Genomic DNA, 22561 nt, shown 5'->3' with positions numbered 1-22561 from the left:
CCTGGCCGCGCTGCTGCTCCAGTTTCAACTGTTCTGCCTTCGGCTATGGAACCCTGAACTGTTCACCAGATGTGCTACCTGTCCCAGACTTGCTCTTTTCAACTCCCTAGAGACAGCAGGAGCGGTAGAGACACTCAATGATCGGCTATGAAAAGTCAACTGACATTTACTCCCGAGGTGTTGACTTGCTGCACCCTCGACAACTACTGTGATTATTATTATTTGACCATGCCGGTCATTTATGAACATTTGAACATCTTGGCCATGTTCTGTTATAATCTCCACCCGGCACAGCCAGAAGAGGACTAGCCACCCCTCATAGCCTGGTTCCTCTCTAGGTTTCTTCCTAGGTTTTGGCCTTTCCAGGGAATTTTTCCTAGCCACCGTGCTTCTACATCTGCATTGCTTGCTGTTTGGGGTTTTAGGCTGGGTTTCTGTACAGCACTTTGAGAGATCAGCTGATGTACAAAGGGCTATATAAATACATTTGATTTGATGTTTCCGAGTAAGTTCTGCAAAATAGGAAAGGGTCCAAGTTGATTTAATATGCTTGCAGTGATGTAAATGCCTACGTCAACACCTTCTACTCATGAGACCAAGCCCATGCATATACAGTTATACAAACTTGCAGGAGAGACAATAGTTCCAGTGTTTTCTAAGGGCTCAGCAGTAATTGTATGTCTGACTAGTCTCATCTCTTTCACTCCCCTGCAGGATTCTGTGTATGAATCTCTTTTAGTCTTGAGGTGCTTTCTTACAGACACCCTGTTTTGACTGCAATAACTCACATCTCTCAGACCGTTTCGATATAAGAGGCAGAGACGAGAAAAGAACTGTGGAACAATATTAAACCTTATATTTATAGCTAATCTAGTCCAGGACCCTATAAATGTAGTGGGTCTTATAGCCCTTCCCCTTCTATTAACAATATAAGCATAATCAATTATTATAATACATTAATCATTTGGTGCAGCCCCTATCATGACCCCCATCAGTAGCTAGCTGCGCTAAATGTTGCTATTTTGTAGACAAACCCTACCTGCCCTAAGCTCTCTCCTGGCCCCTTACACTTAGTCTGAATTTGTCCTGCTAGGTGACCTAAACTGGGACATGCTTAAACCACCTGACCAAGTCCTAAAGCAATGGGACTCCCTAAATCTTTCTCAGATGAAATCACCAATCCCACAACATATGACTCCAAACACCTAGAAAAGGCTCCTCTCCTCGACGTTATCCTCACAAATAATCCTGATAGGTATCAGTCTGGTGTTTTCTGTAATGACCTTAGTGATCACTGTTTTACAGCCTGTGTTCATAATGGATGCTCAGTGAAACGACTTGTCCTGATTTGTCATAGACGCTTGCTAAAAAACTTACTTCATGAACTGGCCTCTGTAAAATGGTATAGAGTTAGCTTGATCTCCTCTGTTGAATACGCTTGGGCCTTCTTTTTTGATATTTTCAGTGGTATTGTTAACAAACACGTCCCCATAAAGAAAATTTGAATTAAAAAACAGGTTCAGCCCCTGGTTCGACCGTGATCTTGCAGAGTTACTCCTCCTCGATAATTGCATTTGGCGAAAGGCTCGGCACACGCAGGCTGACTGGCTATTGTTCAGGCAAATGAGAAATAAGTGCACTCAGGCTATCCGGAAGTCCAAAGTTAGTTACTTTAAGGAGCAGTTCTCTCTCGGTGGGTCTAACCCCAGGAAGTTCTGGAAAACGGTTAAAGACCTGGAGAATAAACCCTCATCCTCACAGCTACCCATGTCCCTTAATGTTGATGATGTGGTTGTTAATGACAGGAAACACATGGCTAAGCTCCTTAAATCACCACTTCATTAAATCAGGATTCCTATTTGACTCAGCCATGCCTCTTTGCCCATCCAACATTTCCTCATCCCCCACCCCTTCTAATGCGACTATCCCTGATGCTTCACCCTTTTTCCCCCTGCCCCGCTACAAAGTTTCTCTCTGCAGGCAGTCACTGAGTCAGAGGTGCTAAAGGAGCTCCTTAAACTTCACCCCCCAAAAAACATCTGGGTCAGATGGTTTAGACCCTTTCTTCTTTAAGGTTGCTGCCCCTATCATCGCCAAGCCTATCTCAAACCTTTTTAACCAGTCGCTCCTTTCTGGGGAGTTTCCCATTGCTTGGTAGGCAGCCACAGTTCATCCTTTATTTAAAAGGGGGAGATCAAGCTGATCCTAATTGTTACAGGCCTATTTCTATTTTGCCCTGTTAATCAAAAGTGTTGTAAAAACTTGTCAATAATCAACTGACTGGCTTTCTTGATGTCTATAGTATTCTCTCAGGTATGCAATCTGGTTTCCGCTCAGGTTATGAATGTGTCACTGCAACTTTAAAAAGTTCCTCAATGTCACCATTGCCCTTGATTCTAAGCAATATTGTGCTGCTATTTTTATTGACCTGGCCAAAGCTTTTGATATGGTAGACCATTCCAGACCCACTGGTTGATGCTTATTTATAAAACCCTCTTAGGCCTCACTCCCCCCTATCTGCGATATCTACTGCAGCCCTCATTCTCCACATACAACACCCATTCTGCCAGTCACATTCTGTTAAAGGTCCCCAAAGCGCACACATCCCTGGGTCGCTCCACTTTTCAGTTTGCTGCAGCTAGCGACTGGAACAAGCTGCAACAATCACTCAAACTGGACAGTTTCATCTCAATCTCTTCATTCAAAGATTCAATCATGGACACTCTTACTGACAGTTATGGCTGCTTTGTATGATGTATTGTAGAGGTCGACCGATTATGATTTTTCAACGCCGATACCGATAATTGGAGGACCAAAAAAGCCGATACAGATTAAATTGGTCGATTTGTATTTATTTATATGTAAATGACAATTAAAACAATAGTGAATGAACCCGTATTTTAACTTAATAGAATACATAAATAAAAATAAATTTAGACTCAAATAAATAATGAAACCTGTTCAATTTGGTTTAAATAATGCAAAAACAAAGTGTTGGAGAAGTAAAAGTGCAATATGTGCCATGTAAAAAAAGCTAACGTTTGAGGTCCTTGTTCAGAACATATGAAAGTTGGTGGATCCTTTTAACATGAGACTTCAATATTCCAAGGTAAGAGGTTTTCGGTTGTAGTTAATATAGTATTTATAGGACTATTTCTCTCTATACCATCTGTATTTCATATATCTTTGACTATTGGATGTTCTTATAGGCACTATAGTATTGCCAGTGTAGGTAAGAGGTTTTCGGTTGTAGTTAATATAGTATTTATAGGACTATTTCTCTCTATACCATCTGTATTTCATATATCTTTGACTATTGGATGTTCTTATAGGCACTATAGTATTGCCAGTGTAACAGTATAGCTTCCGTCCCTCTTCTTGTCCCTACCTGGGCTCGAACCAGGAACATATCGATAACAGCCACACTCGAAGCAGTGTTACCCATGCAGAGCAAGGGGAACAACTACTCCAAGTCTCAGGGCAAGTGACGTTTGAAACGCTATTAGCGCACACCCAGCTAACTAGCTAGCCATTTCACATCGGTTACACTAGCCATGAGGCTGATAGGATTGAAGTCAAACAGCACTGTGCTTGCGAAGAGCTGCTGGCAAAACGCATGAAAGTGCTGTTTGAATGAATGCTTACGAGCCTGCTGCTGCCTACCATCGCTCAGTCAAACTGCTCTATCAAATCATAGACTTAATTATAACATAATAATAACAGAAATACGAGCCTTTGGTCGTTAATATGGTCGAATTCGGAAACTATCATTTAGAAAACAAAACGTTTATTATTTCAGTGAAATACGGAATCGTTCGGTATTTTCTCTAACGGGTGGCATCCCTAAGTCTAAATATTCTTGTTACATTGCACAACCTTCAATGTTATGTCATAATTACATACAATTCTGGCAAATTAGTTCGCAATGAGCCAGGCTGCCCAAACTGTTGCATATACCCTGACTCTGCATGCAAGAGAAGTGACACAATTTCACCTGGTTAATATTGCCTGCGAACCTGGATTTATTTTAGCTAAATATGCAGGTTTAAAAAATATACACTTCTGTGTATTGATTTTAAGAAAGGCATGGGTGTTTATGGTTAGGTAGTCGTCCAACGATTGTGCATTTTTCGCAAATTCGCTTTCGTTAAATCTTCCCCCAGCGTTGCATCGATTATATGCAACGCAGGACACGCTAGATGAACTAGTAATGTCATCAACCATGTGTAGTTATGACTAGTGATTATGATTGATTGTTTTTTTATAAGATAAGTTTAATGCTAGCTAGCAAATTACATTACCTTGGCTTACTGCATTCGCGTAACAGGCAGGCTCCTCGTGGAGTGCAACAAGAGGCAGGTGGTTATAGCGTTGGATTAGTTAACTGTAAAGGTTGCAAGATTGGATCCCCCGAGCCGACAAGGTGAAAATCTGTCGCTCTGCCCATGAACAAGGCAGTTAAACCCACCGTTCCTAGGCCGTCATTGAAAATAAGAATGTGTTCTTAACCCCTCTGCGCACGGAACCCGCTCGCGGGCTGAAATTCCACAACATACGGTGATCGCTACATAAATAGTCATATTAAACATTCATGAAAAGTGTCTCACATGTATCGAAAGCCTAGAATCTTGCTAATCCAACTGCGTTGTCAGATTTAAAAAAGGATTTACTGCGAAAGAATACGATGTGATTATCTGAGCATAGAGCCCCATAAAAATAAAAATAAATTAACCAGCACAGGCGTAACATAATCACAAACTGCATAAAAGTAAATAGTTTACCTTTGACGATATTCGTCTGTTTGCAATTCCAATCTGATCTTTTGTTTGATAAAATCCGTTTTTAAAGCCTAACACAAAACATTTTGTGAACCGCCTTTGTCGTGAATTCCGTCTCATTCCATTTTCGACGATACATTCCAGGTAAATAACCCACACAGAACGTGACTTTTTCAGTCATGTTTGGTTTCACTGCAATGAACTTGTTTGTTTGTAACACAATCAAACCTGATGGGCCATTTCGCAGGACATATTGACTTAAAGAAACCGATTTGAAGACAAGTCATGACATTATTGTGCACCAATGATTTGCCCGCTGTTTCGTTGATTGACTGTCTTTTAACCCAATGACCACTGATCGTCTTGAAATCTAGCTGGGTAGATAGCCAATGAGCTGAGCTAAACGGAAATGCGCCATGTTTATGTGTTGCAAGACCAACCAATGTAGTAAGCTTCAGCGTAAAGTGAGTCATTCGCTATTGAAGTTTCATACCGGAAGAAGCTACGCATATTTCGCACTGCAGTGTTTGGTGAACGCGCAGATTCAGCTGTTTATATATCAATCATTATGACGACTAAGTCAGGGAAAGCTAAATCTAGATATACAGATGTACACACAATTTTAGAATACATTGATTTGGAAGGTGAGACAGAGATTGTTGTAGGACGCTTCATTTAGTGATTGTGGAGGAATATTTTTTTAACGGGAGAGGACATCGTTTTGGACTGGTAAGTTCTTATCATGCTAATGCCCTTGTTTGAAATTAATAATATAAAATATTATTTGTGTTTTTTTTTAAATTTAGAAGCAATATATAATCATGTAATGTCATGAAATGTGAGATGCGTGTGTCTGCCGCCCCACACCAGCCCACATGAAATAGCCTATTTGAGGAGAGGGCAGGACCACATCAATGGCCAAAGTGAAATGGAGACAGTAGATCTAGCTGAAATGTCATAATATAATAGAGAGTAGATTTAGCAGGTAATAATAATAAATTAAACCTAATATATTCAACCTTCAACTCTCATATATATATATATATATATATATATATATCTGTTTATTATACCTGTTGATACGGGGCTCATATGTGAATCTATTCTAACTGAACATTTTCTTTCACAGTGACACTGACTCCGAATGGGAGTCTTATCCGGTGTCCTGCGTGGATATAAGTATGCTCTCCAATTCTCTCTTTCGGAGGACCTGAGCCCTAGGACCATGCATCAGGACTACCTGGCATGATGACTCCTTGCTGTCCCCAGTCCACCTGGCCTTGCCGCTGTTCCAGTTTCAACTGTTCTGCCTTCGGCTATTGAACCCTAAACTGTTAATTTTTACTCGAGGTGCTGTCCTGTTGCACCCTCTACAACCACTGTAATCTCCACCCGGCACAGCCAGAAGAGGACTGGCCACCCCTCATAGCCTGGTTCCTCTCTAGGTTTTTGCCATTCTAGGGAGTTTTTCCTAGCCACCGTGCTTCTACACCTGCATTGCTTGCCGTTTGGGGTTTTAGGCTGGGGCTATATAAATAGATTTGATTTGATAGAGGACTGAGGGTCTTCCAAATATTGAAAGTGTGTAAATAGTTACCCATGTTATTTTGTAAATGTATATATATTTTTTCCCCCATATATTTTTTAATCAAAAAAAAAAAAAAGAATACCATTTTGAATACCATTTTGGTATTTTGTATATAGTTATTTGTTTCAAAATGTATACCGTCACCAATTTGGCCACTTGGGTACATTTGGGCTACTTGTGTGGGACAGGGACACCTGGGTGACTTCATGATAATTGTCATGTAGCACACTCATTTTGGAAGTTATCATTCTGAAACTTTGCACAAGTACTGTTGCCCTCGACTATTTTTCACTGAAATTGTCCCCATCATCCTATCTGAATGTTTGTTTTATCTTGTTCATTTTAAAGATGACAACATTTTTAATAAAAAAAACGTATGTTTTTTTTCATTGTTTTATCTAAACCAGTGTTATATTCTTCTACATTCAATTCACATTTACACAAACTTCAGAGTGTTCTTTCAAATGGTACCAAGAATATGCATATCCTTGGTTCTGTGCCTGAGCTACAGGTTGTTAGATTTGGGTATGTCTTCAGGCAGAAATTGCACAAAGTAGGGGGGAGCTGTAAGAGGTTACGGACTTGCCTAGTTAAATAAAAAGGTATAAAATAAATATAAAAATCCGCACACCAAAATACCGATTGTTATGAAAACTTGAAATCGGCCCTAATTAAAAATCGGCCATTCCGATTAAATCGGTCGACCTCTAATGTATTGTTGTCTATCTTCTTGACTTTTCCCAATAATGTTTGTACCATGTTTTGTGCTGCTACCATGTTGTGTTGCTACCATGCTTTGTTGTCATGCGTTGCTGCCTTGTTATGTTGTTGTTAGGTCTCTCTTTATGTAGTGTTGTGCCTCTCTTGCCTCCATCCCCGCAGCAGGCCTTTTGCCTTTTGGTAGGCCGTCATTGTAAATAACAATTTGTTCTCAACTGACTTGCCTAGTTAAATAAAAAAATTTAAAACAAGACTCACCTCTCTTTCAGAGCTGATAGTTAAGCTTACATGTGTGGGTGTTAGTTAGATACTAAGAGCGAAGGCTCTGTATGCGTGGGTGTTAGCTAGATGGTAAGAGAGAAGGCTCTGTATGCGTGGGTGTTAGCTAGATGCTAAGAGAGAAGGCTCTGTATGCGTGGGAGTTAGCTAGATGCTAAGAGAGAAGGCTCTGTATGCGTGGGTGTTAGCTAGATGCTAAGAGAGAAGGCTCTGTATGCGTGGGTGTTAGCTAGATGCTAAGAGAGAAGGCTCTGTATGCGTGGGTGTTAGCTAGATGCTAAGAGAGAAGGCTCTGTATGCGTGGGTGTTAGCTAGATGCTAAGAGAGAAGGCTCTGTATGCGTGGGTGTTAGCTAGATGCTAAGAGAGAAGGCTCTGTATGCGTGGGTGTTAGCTAGATGCTAAGAGAGAAGGCTCTGTATGCGTGGGTGTTAGCTAGATGCTAAGAGAGAAGGCTCTGTATGCGTGGGTGTTAGCTAGATGCTAAGAGAGAAGGCTCTGTATGCGTGGGTGTTAGCTAGATGCTAAGAGAGAAGGCTCTGTATGCGTGGGTGTTAGCTAGATGCTAAGAGCGAAGGCTCTGTATGCGTGGGTGTTAGCTAGATGCTAAGAGCGAAGGCTCTGTATGCGTGGGTGTTAGCTAGATGCTAAGAGCGAAGGCTCTGTATGCGTGGGTGTTAGCTAGATGCTAAGAGCGAAGGCTCTGTATGTGTGGGTGTTAGCTAGATGCTAAGAGAGAAGGCTCTATGTGTGAGTGCTCTGCTCTGTAGTATGTGGTTTCAAGGTGCTGAGGAATTGTGTCATAACATCTCTAGTGAGAAATACTCGCTACAGCTTACTACCTAAAGTGCGAGTTGTGATCCCCTGCTCCTGGCTTTGGTCAATACACGCACCCCCCCCCAAAAAAAGAGGCTACACACAAAAGCTCACCGTTGAAAACTTCATTGAACTCTCCTGGTGGGGCGTGGATGACAAAGTTCGCTGCTATGCGTACCTGCAAAAACAAAGAAACACATGTCAGAAATGCAAGGGTAAGCTTAGTACCAACACACATCTCTGAGATCAGTGAGTTACACAGGCAACATTTTCCTGAACGTTTTCCTAAACTTTTAGATCTCAGGTCTGGAGACTGGTGAGGTCAGCAACACAAACATCAGGACCAGCACAGGGAATATCATAGGGAAAACATTGGGTAGATGTGTTTTCATCCATTTATGGTCAACTTTCCTCTCCCTCTGTCTTTTCTGTTATTGAGGCTAAATCATGATGGACAAATACAGTGAGTTTACTACCACAATTATCACTTCTCAGCCACTGTACACGCAGAGAGTTGCCCTCTCTTCATAACGTTGGCGCCTCTAACATCTGTCTGCCCGCCGCTACTCAGTTGCACCACAACACTTCCTGTTTGGAGGCGATATGTGAAACTAACAGCCAGGGGCGGGCAACCCCTCCCTGGAGTGGCTCGTGAACATATAAGGGCATGAAAATGTGCTGAGAAGCCTAGTAGTGAAGTACACCCCTCCTGCTCTCTCTGCCAGTGTAGGGATGTGGCTTCACTGGTTTGGCTAGTCCATCATCCCCACCCCCCTGGACTGACAAGCTGGGAAAGGGAGGTGTGTGCACGCGCTCTCACCCTTGGGCCCTCATCAGTGGTGTGCTGAGCACCAAAACTTCTCATGCACGAGCTGCAGACCGATTCTCATAATGAGTGATGATACGGTGTGAACCAGAGAGGCACTCAGGGACTTGTGTGTGTGTGTGTGTTGCTCTGGAAAGAGAGTATGTGCATTGCTGAAATCCCTATGGAGGAACCATTTGGATCAGGACTCCCTTATTATGCTTCAGAGAGATGTAAACAAACTTTACTTGAAAAACACTGCAGGGCCACTACGGGGCTATCGGTTCTGCTCCACTTACACTCAACTCTGCATTATAGCCTAGCATTGTGAGATGCTGTGCGATTCTATTTAATTTGCTCCCTCTTGGGTCGGGTCGCTTTCGTAAAAGAGAATGTGTCCTCTTAAAAATAAGCGTTATCCTTAAAACAACCCTATCATATCGTTACCCTACCACCTCACTGGGTTTACTTCTATATCGTGACAACAACACGTCTGTTGGGCGTGAATAAAAAGCATGATGCACTTCATTGCGGCTATTGGGGTGATTCTCATGAAACCAATTTGAACCAGTAGTTAGTTACTAAAGCATGGTCCGTGACGCATCCATTTCACCAGCAGACTTCCTAGGTAAAAAAAGGCTCAATATGAATTCAGTGCAATTCACTTGCCCTGTTCCAACCCCATAATAATATCAGTGTTTCCCCTACACTCATCTAAATTATTGCTGGTGCAAAAACAATTATGTAATTCAAAAATATATAGTGCATTCGGAAAGTATTCAGACCTCATGACTTCTTCCACATTCGTTACGTTACAGCGTTCTACTAAAATGGATTCAATTAATTGTTTTCCTCAATCTACACACAATGCCCCATAATGACAGTGAAAATAGGTTTAGAATTTTCTGCAAAAGTATATTTAAAAAAAACTAAAATACATTTACATAACTATTCAGACCCTTTACTTGGTACATTGGTGAAGCACCTTTGGCAGCGATTACAGCCTTGAGATAGGAGAACCTTCCAGAAGGACAACCATCTCTGCAGCAATCCACCAATCAGGCCTTTATGACAGAGTGGCCAGACTGAAGCCACTCCACAGTAAAAGGCACATGACAGCCGGCTTGGAGTTTTCCCAAAAGGCACCTAAAGACTCTCAGACCATGAGAAACAAGATTCTCTGGCCTGAATGCCAAGCGCCATGTCTGGAGGAAACCTGACACCATCCCTACAGTGAAGCATGGTAGGGGCAGCATTATGCTGTGGGAATGTTTTTTTAGCTGTAGGTACTGGGAGACTAGTCAGGATCAAGGGAAAGATGAATGGAGCAAATACAGAGAGAGATCCTTGATGAAAACCTGCTCCAGAGCAGTGGTGTAAAGTGCTTAAGTAAAAATACTTTAAAAGTACTACTTAAGCGTATCTGTACTATTCATATTTTTGCCAAATTTTACTCCACTACATTCCTAAAAGAAAATAATTTACTTTTTATTCTATACATTTTCCCTGACACCCAAAAGTGCTTGTTACATTTTGACAGGAAAATGGTCCAATTCACAAATTATAAGAGAACATCCCTGGTCATCCCTACTGCTTCTGATCTGGCGGACTGGACTCACTTAACAGAAATGCTTCATTTGTAAATTATGTCCGAGTGTTGGAGTGTGCCACCTGGCTATCCGCCTGGTTTGCTTAAAATAAGGAATTCAAAATGATTTATACTTTTGATACTTTAGTATATTTAAAAAACAAATTCTTTGATAGACTTTTACCAAAGTAGTATTTTACTGGGCGACTTCCACTTGAGTAAATGTTCTATGAAGGCATCTTTACGTTTACTCACGTATTACAATAGAGGACTTTTTCCACCACTGCTCCAGAACGCTCAGGACCTCAGACTGGGGTCAAGGTTCATCTTCCAACAGGACAACGACCCTAACCACACAGCCAAGACAACGCAAGAGTGGCTTCGGGACAAGTCTCTAAATGTCCTTGAATGGCCCAGCCAGTGCCCGGACTTGAACCCGATCGAACATCTCTGGGAGACTTGAAAATAGCTGTGCAGCAACGCTCCCCATCCAACCTGACAGAGCTTGAGAGGATGTGCAGAGAAGAAGGGGTGAAACTCCCCAAATACAGGTGTGCCAAGCTTGTAGCGTCATACCCAAGAAGACTCGAGGCTGTAATCGCTGCCAAAGGTGCTTCAACAAAGTACTGAGTAAAGGGTCTGAATACTTATGTAAATGTGATGTTTACCTGTTTTTGCTTTGTCATTATGAGGTATTTTGTGCAGATTGAGGGGAGAAAAATGCAATACATTTTAGAATAAGGCTGTATCATAACAAAATGTGAAAACTTTCAAGGGGTCTGATTACTTTCCGAATGCACTCAAATATGTCTGACAAGACGCGCTTTTAAATGGATAGTTGTTGGAGCAATGACTGGAAGAATATGGGAACACCTAGTATGTCATTGCATCTCACTTGCCACCACAAAACACAATCCCTTGGCTCTCTTTATTCTTTAAACAGTGACACCTCTGTGCAGAGCGTAAATAAAAGACCGAATGGCACTTCATTAACTCTATTGGCCACAGCTGTGAATATTTTATGACGCGAGACAATGCAGCGATTCTTCATCACGTGGAGAGCTTTGGTCTGACAGACGACACACGGACAATTATTGTTCTGCAACTTTATCTGTGCCTCTGACTAACTGGTTGTTTGGCGTGAGAGAGCTTGAGCTGTCGTGTCCGCAGAAGAAACAACTTTTATGGCGCTAGGTCTGAATCACACCCGGGTGGGCGGGCGCACACACACACACACACACACACACACACTTAGGTCATTTCACAGGAACACTGAGAACAGGGATGCTGACAGCGGATCGTGGGACAGACTCAAGAGGAAAATTGTTTTTGACACTTTCCTCAACTCCCAACAAAGGGCGTAATCTTTTTGTTTACATTTTGGGCACAATTTAGACAGCCACTCTACTCAATATAATCTTATAAAGAGCAATTATACCATAACAGAGTGTTTTTCACTTAAAAAATGTATGGCAAACAAAAGGAATGATTGCAAAGTTAAACTATACAACTATGCACAAGGGCAACTTTTACCAATTTCCACAGAATACATTACAAAAACACATTTACTTAAAAAGCAGTGCAGAAGTTTGGTAACTTTGCAATCCAAAGTTTAACATTTTAAAGTGAAAAATCTCAGCATCGCTGTTACTGTGGAATTGACCTAAAACATACTTAGGCCTAGACAATAACACAAAACACATACACTGTACGAACAAAGTCATGCGCACACATACACAACGAACACACAAAGACCCCCTGCGGGAGCCTAGTCTTTGTAAGATCCTGGGCAGACAGTCACCAGCTGGGCTTTCTGTTCTCTCTTGTGTTCTCTGTCCTCCAGTGATAATGTGTTGTTTGTTTCCCCACATTCACACACCCAGTAGCATCTATTATCCCAAGACACACACACACACACACACACACACTCCAGTGGAACTAACCCTTATCCCAGAATCACACCTCTTATCGGGACACTCCAGAACCCTAAACCATGAGAGGGAGGAATGGGAGTATAATCTGACCTGCAGGAATCCTATAGAGGTAGAAGACAGCACCAACTCTACACCAACTCTTTATGAATAGGCACCTTGAGAACAGAACTGGAATAAATAGAAAAACAGTACACATGTAGAGCCTGCATAGGGTCTTCTGTCCCGTCACATCCATTGAGGCGATGGCAAGAATATATTCCCCACCCACTGCCAACCAAGTTTATCTCCACAATGTACCTGCAAGTAACTGGACCAGAACCACTCAAATAAATTGGGCAAAAAGGACAACACCAAAATGTCTAGTACCTTCTGAGCTGTTTATCAGCCACTCAGCTGTCATTCTTACACCGTATCCAAACCGGCCGCACGCGTGCGCCATCGTGCGCAAGTTGACTTTGTCCCCCGTACCAAACGCGATCACGACACACAAGTTAAAATATCAAAAACAAACTCTGAACCAATTATATTAATTTGGGGACAGGTCGAAAAGTATTAAACATTTATAGCAATTTAGCTAGCTGGCTTGCTGTTGCTAGATAATTTGTCCAAGGATATAAAACGCAGCTTTGTTATTTTTACCTGAAATACACAAGGTCCTCTACTCCAACAATTAATTCACACATAAAACGGTCAACCGAATAGTTTAGTCATCTCTCCTCCTTCCAGGCTTTTTCTTCTTTGGCATCGAACTAAGTTTCATTTAACTTTCATAGTTACCATGACGACCGACCGAACTCAGTTCATCTTTCAATCACCGACGTGGGTATAACCAATGAGGAGATGGCACGTGGGTATCTGCTTAAATAAACCAATGAGGAGATAGGAGAGGCAGTACTTGCACCGCACCGCGTTCAGCATCACAAATAGAACTTCTATTTTAGTGCTTGGCAACGCTCGTCGGCGTGCGCGAGCAGGGTAGGTGCAATAATTGTTTAATTGTTTAATGTTTAATTTTGCAACAAGAGTGGTCAGCATGCTACCCAATTTCTCAGCTTTTGGCACAAAATTTGCCCATCTAAACAAATTCAAACTTATGCTAGCTTATTCTTGTTTCAACTGAATGTTATTGGTGTTTGCAGCCTTGAATGTTGCTTTGGACCAGGGGGCTAAAGCACCTTGCTGCCAAGAAAAGACATGCAGAGGAAACACAGCAAACAGATTATTAAAACACTGGATGTATTTTATTCTTCCACCCCAGAGTCCTAATGTAGCAGGCCCAGACTATATGGGTCTTCTGTAAAGAAGGGGTACCAGTGAGGACTTCCTACACTCGGCAGCTTGTTACAGTTAAGTCATTGAAAATAAAATTGGCAAAAAGAATGTAATGCATTACATTAAGAAGGGGGGTCATTGCTATACTTAAAAGTCACATGTTCATTTAAAACCTGTTTAACCCTTTATCATGGTTGGTAAAGGGTTAAGGAAGTAGGAAGTAGGAACTCAAAACACTTAGTTAAATTGCTAACTAATTATGTGTGCTGGCCTACAACATCCTACAAAAACTTTCCAGCTGAATGCTACTTGATGTAGGCCTATTCAATGCAAATAGCAGTCTGCTCTGTGGGCACATCAAAACCATACAACAGACTAATGTAAACTTGTGCTATGAACTTCATATTAACCCATAAGCGTCTACGGCCTGTTTAAGCCAGGAAAGGGTTCCAAGGATTCTTCAGCCATTTGATTTTGAATTTTAAAAGATCCCTTAGAGTATAATTTTTCTTTGAAAAATGATTTGATACAATTATTTATTTTGGGCCTTTCTGCTATTAGCCCACACAAACACATCGAATAACAGATTCACTACATGGAACGGAATGTCCCCCCCCCCCCCTAAAAAAATCTAAAGGAAGTTTGTCCTGAAGTGTCTGTCCTATATCTGAGAGATACAAAAGATCAGGAAACATTTGATTATTACAACAACAAAAAACAGGTTAACAGCTTATTTTTGGCACTAAACAGTGTCCATTTTCAGAAAGTATTCAGACCCCTTGACTGTTACATTTTGTTGCGTTAGTCTTATTCTAAAATGGAAAGAAATACAACCTCAAACTACATACAACACCCCATAATAAAGAAAAAAACTTTTTTTTAGAACATTTTGCAAATGTATGTATTAAAATGAAACAAAAAATATATATTACATTCACATAAGTATTCAGATCCTTTACTCAGTACTTTGTTGAAGCACCTTTGGCAGCGATTACAGCTTCAAGTCTTATTGGGTATGACACTACAAGCTTGGCACACCTGTATGTGAAGGGTTTCTCCCATTCTTCTCTGCAGATCATCTCAAGCTCTGTCAGGTTGGATGGAGAGCATCACTGCACAGCTATTTTCAAGTCTCTCCAGATATGTTCGATTGGCATCAGGTCCGGGCTTTGGCTGGGCCACTCAAGGACATTCAGAGACCTGCGTTGTCTTGGCTGTGTGCTTAGGGTCGTAGTCCTGTTGGAAGGTGAACCTTCGCACCAGTCTGAGGTCCTGAGTGCTCCAGAACATTTTTTTTTTGGTGCCTTTTGGCAAACTCCAAGCGGGCTGTTATGTGCCTTTTACTGAGGAGTGGCTTCCGTATGGTAGAGTGGCCAGAAAGGCCTGATTTATGGAGTGCTGCAGAGATGGTTGTCATTATGAAAGGTGCTCCCATCTCCACAGAGGAACTCTGGAGCTCTGTCAGAGTGACCATTGGGTTCTTGGTCACCTCCTCCCTGACCAAGGCCCTTCTCCCCCGATTGTGCAATTTGACTGGGTGTCCAACTCTAGGAAGAGTTTTGGTGGTTCCAAACTTTTTCCATTTAAGAATGATGGAGGCCACTGTTCTTGGGGACCTTCAATGCTGCAGAAATGTTTTGGTACCCTTCCCCAGATCTGTGATTTGACACGATCCTGTCTCGGATCTCTATGGACAATTCCTTCGACCTCATGGCTTGGTTTTTGCTCAGACATGCACTGTCAACTATTGGACCCTTATATAGACAAGTGTGGACCTTTCCAAATCATGTCCAATCAATTGAATTTTCTACAGGTGTACTCACATCAAGTTGTTGAAACATCAAGGCTGATCAATGGAAAAACAGGATGTGCCTGAGCTCAATTTCAAATCTCATAGCAAAGGGCCTGAATACTTATGTAAAACAAAATATATAATAAATACCACTTTGTCATTATGGGGTATTGTGCGAAGATTTAGTTGTGTGTGTATTTAATCCATTTTAGAATAAGACTGTAATGTAACAAAATGTGGAAAAAGTCAAGGGGTCTGAATACTTTCTGAATGCACTGTACTTTATACTTCACTGTAAATGATGTACAATAATTTTTTTACTGGTACCAGGGGAGTCTCCCCCCCCCCAATATCGTGGTATCCAAATTGGTAGGTACAGTCTTGTCTCATCGCTGCAACTCCTGTATGGATTCGGGAGAGACGAAGGTCGAGAGCCACGCTTCTTTTCCGAAACACAACACAACCCAGCCAAGCTGCACTGCTTCTTGACACAATGCCCGCTTAACCCGGAAGCCAGGCGCACCAATGTGTCGGAGGAAACACCGTACACCTGGTGACCAAGTCAGCGTGCATTAGGCCCCGCCCACCACAGGAGTCGCTAGAGCGCGATGGGACAAGAATATTCCTGCCGGCAAAACCCTGCCGACGCTTGGCCAATTGTGTGCCGCCCCAATAGTCTCCCAATCACGGACGGCTGTGACAGGGACTGGACTCGAACCAGAATCTTAGACCACTGCTCCACTCGGGAGGCTTTCAGACAAGTATTGTGAAACCTGTGGGCGTCCTAGAGAAAGACAACCAACATGTTGGGACACACCTACTCATTCCAGGGTTTCTCTTTATTTATTTATTTTACAAATGTTCTACATAGTAGAATAATAGTGAAGACATCAAAACTATGAAATAACACATATGGAATTATGTAGTAACCAAAACAAAGTGTTAAGACAAATCTAAATATATTTTATATTTGAGAAACTTAAAGTAGCCACCCTTTCGGGGTGGCAGGGTAGCCTAGTGGTTAGAGCGTTTGACTAGTAACCGAAAGGTTGCAAGTTCAAATCCCCGAGCTGACAAGGTAAAAATCTGTCATTCTGCCCTTGAACAGGCAGTTAACCCACTGTTCCTAGGCCATCATTGAAAATAAGAATTTGTTCTTAACTGACTTGCCTAGTAAAATAAAGGTAAAATTAAAAAAAATTAAATTAAATTTCCATTGAAAGCTTTGCCCTCGTGGCATTCTCTCAACCAGCATCACGAGGTAGTCACCTGGAATGCAATTCAAATCAAATTTTATTGGTCACATACAGATGGACAATGCAGTAATATCTAATAAGTAATTAACAAATGCACAACAACTACCTTATACACACAAATGTATGAATAAGAGGTGTGCCTTGCGAAAAGGTGCATTTATGGAATTTCTTTCCTTCCTAATCCATTTGAGCCAATCAGTTGTGTTGTGACATGGTAGGGGTGGTATACAGAAGACAACCCTATTTGGTAAAATACCAAGTCCATGATGGCATAAACAGCTCAAATAAGCAAAGAGAAATTGGTGACGACATGGTAAGTCAAAGCAGTTTCTCCAAGTGCAGTCGGAAAAACCACCAAGCCCAATGTTAAAGCTGGCTCTCATGATGACCGCCACAGAAAACAGAGAGTTACCTCTGCTGCAGAGGATAAGTTCATTTAGAGAGTTACCAGCCTAAGAAATTGCAGCCCAAATAAATGCTTCAGAGTTCAAGTAACAGACACATCAACTGTTCAGAGGAGACTGGGTTAATCAGGCCTTCATGGTCGAATTGCTGCAAAGAAACCACCAGTAACAGACACAAGAAGAACAGACTTGCTTGGGCCAAGGAAAATGAGCAATGGACATTATACCGGTGAAAATCTGTCCTTTTGGTCTGATGAATACAAATGAGATTTTTGGATCCAACTGCCATGTCTTTGTGAGCCGCAGAGTAGGTGAACGGATGATCTCGGCATGTGTGGTTCCCACCATGAAGCATGGAGGATGTTGCCTGATGGTGCTTTGCTGGTGACACCATCGTTGATTAATTTAGAATTCAAAGCACACATTACCAGCAAAGCTACCACAGCATTCTGCAGCATTACGTCATCCAATCTGGATTGTGCTTAATGGGACTATCATTTGGTTTTCAACAGCACAATGATCCAACACACCGCTAGGCTGTGTAAGGGCTATTTGACCATATAGGAGTGTGACGGAGTGCCGCATCAGATGACCTGGCCTCCACAATCACCGACCTCAAACCAACTCGGGATGAGTTGGACCGCAGAGTGAAGGAAAAGCAGCCAACAAGTGCTCATCATATGTGGGAACTTCTTCAAGAATGTTGGAAAAGCATTCCAGGTGACGCTGGTTGAGAGAATGCCAAGAGAGTGCAAAACTGTCATCGAGGGTTGCTACTTTGAAGAATCTAAAATACAGTTGAAGTCGGAAGTTTACATACACTTAGCATGGGGACATTAAAACTCGTTTTTCAACCACTCCACACATTTCTCGTTAACAGAATATAGTTTTTTTTACAGAGATTAATTCCAGTGGGTCAGAAGTCTACATACACCAAGTTGACTGTGCCTTTAAACAGCATGGAGGCCTCCCGGGTGGTGCAGTTGTTAAGGGTGCTGTACTGCAGCGCCAGCTGTGCCATCAGAGACTCTGGGTTCGCGCCCAGGCTCTGTCGTAACCGTCCGCGGGGAGGTCCGTGGCGCGACGCACAATTGGCCTAGCGTCATCCGGGTTAGAGGGCTTGGCCGGTAGGGATGTCCTTGTCTCATCGCACACCAGCGACTCCTGTGGCGGGCCGGGAGCAGTACGCGCTAACCAAGGTTGCACAGTGTTTCCTCCAACACATTGGTGTGGCTGGCTTCCGGGTTAGATGCGCGCTGTGTTAAGAAGCAGTGCGGCTGGTTGGGTTGTGTATTGGAGGACGCATGACTTTCAACCTTCGTCTCTCCCGAGCCCATACGGGACTTGTAGCGATGAGACAAGATAGTAGCTACTACAACAATTGGATACTACGAAATTGGGGAGAAAAAGGGGTAAAATTCACACACACACAAAAAAAAAAAATCCTTGCTCAGAACATATGAAAGCTGGTGGTTCCTTTTAACATGAATCTTCAATATTCCCAGTTAAGAAGTTTTAGGTTGTACAGTGCCTTGCGAAAGTATTCGGCCCCCTTGAACTTTGCGACCTTTTGCCACATTTCAGGCTTCAAACATAAAGATATAAAACTGTATTTTTTTGTGAAGAATCAACAACAAGTGGGACACAATCATGAAGTGGAACGACATTTATTGGATATTTCAAACTTTTTTAACAAATCAAAAACTGAAAAATTGGGCGTGCAAAATTATTCAGCCCCCTTAAGTTAATACTTTGTAGCGCCACCTTTTGCTGCGAGTACAGCTGTAAGTCGCTTGGGGTATGTCTCTATCAGTTTTGCACATCGAGAGACTGAAATTTTTTCCCATTCCTCCTTGCAAAACAGCTCGAGCTCAGTGAGGTTGGATGGAGAGCATTTGTGAACAGCAGTTTTCAGTTCTTTCCACAGATTCTCGATTGGATTCAGGTCTGGACTTTGACTTGGCCATTCTAACACCTGGATATGTTTATTTTTAAACCATTCCATTGTAGATTTTGCTTTATGTTTTGGATCATTGTCTTGTTGGAAGACAAATCTCCGTCCCAGTCTCAGGTCTTTTGCAGACTCCATCAGGTTTTCTTCCAGAATGGTCCTGTATTTGGCTCCATCCATCTTCCAATCAATTTTAACCATCTTCCCTGTCCCTGCTGAAGAAAAGCAGGCCCAAACCATGATGCTGCCACCACCATGTTCGACAGTGGGTATGGTGTGTTCATTGTGATGAGCTGTGTTGCTTTTACACCAAACATAATGTTTTGCATTGTTGCCAAAAAGTTCAATTTTGGTTTCATCTGACCAGAGCACTTTCTTCCACATGTTTGGTGTGTCTCCCAGGTGGCTTGTGGCAAACTTTAAACAACACTTTTTATGGATATCTTTAAGAAATGGCTTTCTTCTTGCCACTCTTCCATAAAGGCCAGATTTGTGCAATATACAACTGATTGTTGTCCTATGGACAGAGTCTCCCACCTCAGCTGTAGATCTCTGCAGTTCATTCAGAGTGATCATGAGTCTCTTGGCTGCATCTCTGATCAGTCTTCTCCTTGTATGAGCTGAAAGTTTAGAGGGACGGCCAGGTCTTGGTAGATTTGCAGTGGTCTGATACTCCTTCCATTTCAATATTAATCGCTTGCACAGTGCTCCTTTGGATGGTTAAAGCTTGGGAAATCTTTTTGTATCCAAATTGGTCTTTAAACTTCTTCACAACAGTATCTCTGACCTGCCTGGTGTGTTCCTTGTTCTTCATGATGCTCTCTGCACTTTTAACGGACCTCTTAGACTATCACAGTGCAGGTGCATTTATACGGAGACTTGATTACACACAGATGGATTGTATTTATCATCCTTAGTCATTTAGGTCAACATTGGATCATTCAGAGATCCTCACTGAACTTCTGGAGAGAGTTTGCTGCACTGAAAGTAAAGGGGCTGAATAATTGTGCACACCCAATTTTTCAGTTTTTGATTTGTTAAAAAAGTTTGAAATATCCAATAAATGCCGTTCCACTTCATGATTATGTCCCACTTGTTGATTCTTCACAAAAAAAATAGAGTTTTATATCTTTATGTTTGAAGCCTAAAATGTGGCAAAAGGTCGCAAAGTTCAAGGGGGCCGAATACTTTCGCAAGGCACTGTAGTTATTATAGGACTATTTCTCTCTATACCATTTGTATTTCTATACCATTTGTATTTCATATAGTATTGCCAGCCTAGAGAGTTGATAGGCTTGAAGTCATAAACAGCGCTGTCCTTCAAGCATTGCGAAGAGCTGCCGATAAAACGCAGGAAAGTGCTGTTTGAATGAATGCTTACGAGCCTGCTGCTGCCCACCACCGCGCAGTCAGACTGTTCTATCAAATCAGACTTAATTATAATAAACACACAGAAATACGAGCCTTAGGTCATTAATATGGTCAAATCCGGAACATATAATTTCGAAAACAAAACATTTATTCTTTCAGTGAAATACGGAACCGTTCCGTATTTTATCGAATGGGTGGCATCCATAAGTGTAAATATTGCAGTTACATTGTACAACATTCAATGTTATGTCATAATCATGTAAAATTCAGGCAAATTAATTATGGTCTTTGTTTGGAAGAAATGGTCTTCACACAGTTCGCAACGAGCCAGGCAGCCCAAACTGCTGCATACATCCCGACTCTGCTTGCACAGAACGCAAGACAAGTGACACAATTTCCCTAGTTAATATTGCCTGGTAGCATGCATTTCTTTTAACTAAATGTGCAAGTTTTAAATAATATACTTGTGTATTGATTTTAAGCTTGGCATTGATGTTTATGGTTAGGTACATTGGTGCAACGACAGTGCTTTTATCGCAAACGCGCTTGTTAAATCACCCGTTTGGTGAAGTAGGCTGTGATTTGATGATACAGGCACAGCATTGATTATTTGCAAAGCAGGACAAGCAAGTTAAATTATTAATATCGTCGACCATGTGTAGTTAACTAGTGATTATGTTAGATTCATTGTTTTTTTATGAGATAGGTTTAATGCTAGCTAGCAACTTACCTTGGATCCTTGCTGCACTCGCGTAACAGGTGGTCAGCCTGCCACGCAGTCTCCTTGTGGAGTGCAATGTAATCGGCGTCCAAAAATGCCAATTAACAATTTTTATGAAAACGTCCCTAATCAAAATCGGCCATGCCGTTCGACCTCTACTACTTGATTCCATGTGTTATTTCATAGTTCTGACCTCTTTACTATTTTTTTTACAATGTAGAAAAAAGTTAAAATAAAGAAAAACCTTGAATGAATAGTTCTCCAAACTTTTGACTGGTACTGTATGCGTTTGTTCGAGTCTCACCTTTTCACTGAGGGTTCATTTGTGACAAATGTTTTTTTTGTTGTTTTTTTTACATTGGGTAAAAATAGAGACTGAGCTAGAAAATGGTATATCATACACTACAGTTGAGGAACAATGGGAAAGTAATTCTGCTTTGAAAGTTGATAAACTTGTAACCCAACTTTGAGAAAATGGCCCTTGAATATTTTTGGTTCACCTACTGGAGAGCTCTTCTTTGTCTATACCCATTCAGCATAGTTCATACCTTCTTAAGCCCCACCCATCTTTTTAAGAATTCACATGTGAGGCCATGTGCTAAACAGACTGAGTAGTGTACTAAACAACCAAACATTTCAAGACTAAAGGTTTATACTATGTCTATCGACATGTCTGTAGACAGTTGTCACAGTGACATCATGAACATTCTATTGTCGTCCGACATTAAACTTCTAGTTATGAAAAAGTAAACACAAAACCGACAGGCTGCATGACATCAACAGCCTGGTGGTCCAAAATAGTATAACTGGTGTATTTAACAAAAATAAACCCATCTGTTTAAAAATGAATTTAGTATATTTAAATTTAGCAAACCAAGCAACGTTTTGGTTCATTTCTAGCTTGTTAGTTCTAACAATGACTATATCATAGCTGACAATGTCTTAACTTCAGCTAATTCGTTTTCATTATTACAGGAAAATAATTAACGGTGAGCTAATTACAGAAAATAGCTGACGATTGTGAGTGTTACGAAATGAAAGCAGGGCGTTCTACTGGAGAATTTTAGAACTTGGACACAGTCTCATTGGCCTAACGTTATATCCTAATTTGACTTTGGTGCAGGTCATGCTGTTCTTCACATTACCTTCTCTGGTAAACACACACTATATAAAATATTATCTAAATGCATTTGTCACATGCACAGGAGACAGAAGGTGTAAACGGTACAGTGAAATGGTTACTTGCATAGTGGAGTCTTTTGTTTACAATGAACCAAAATCACAACT

General features: G+C 41.5%; 1 protein-coding gene across 1 annotated transcript in view; it reads right to left on the bottom strand.

Moving 5' to 3' along the window:
* Positions 1–22561, bottom strand: part of LOC135524120 (F-actin-capping protein subunit alpha-2-like) — a 49465-nt gene that overhangs the window by 18878 nt on the left and 8026 nt on the right. The window contains exon 2 of the mRNA XM_064951327.1: positions 8295–8358. Within this exon, the coding sequence (XP_064807399.1) occupies positions 8295–8358 (64 nt within the window). The remainder of the gene's footprint in view (positions 1–8294; positions 8359–22561) is intronic.

The sequence above is a fragment of the Oncorhynchus masou genome, chromosome 31, assembly GCF_036934945.1.
Source record: "Oncorhynchus masou masou isolate Uvic2021 chromosome 31, UVic_Omas_1.1, whole genome shotgun sequence".
Lineage (NCBI taxonomy): Eukaryota > Metazoa > Chordata > Actinopteri > Salmoniformes > Salmonidae > Oncorhynchus > Oncorhynchus masou.
This window is presented reverse-complemented; position numbering and strand designations above follow the sequence as displayed.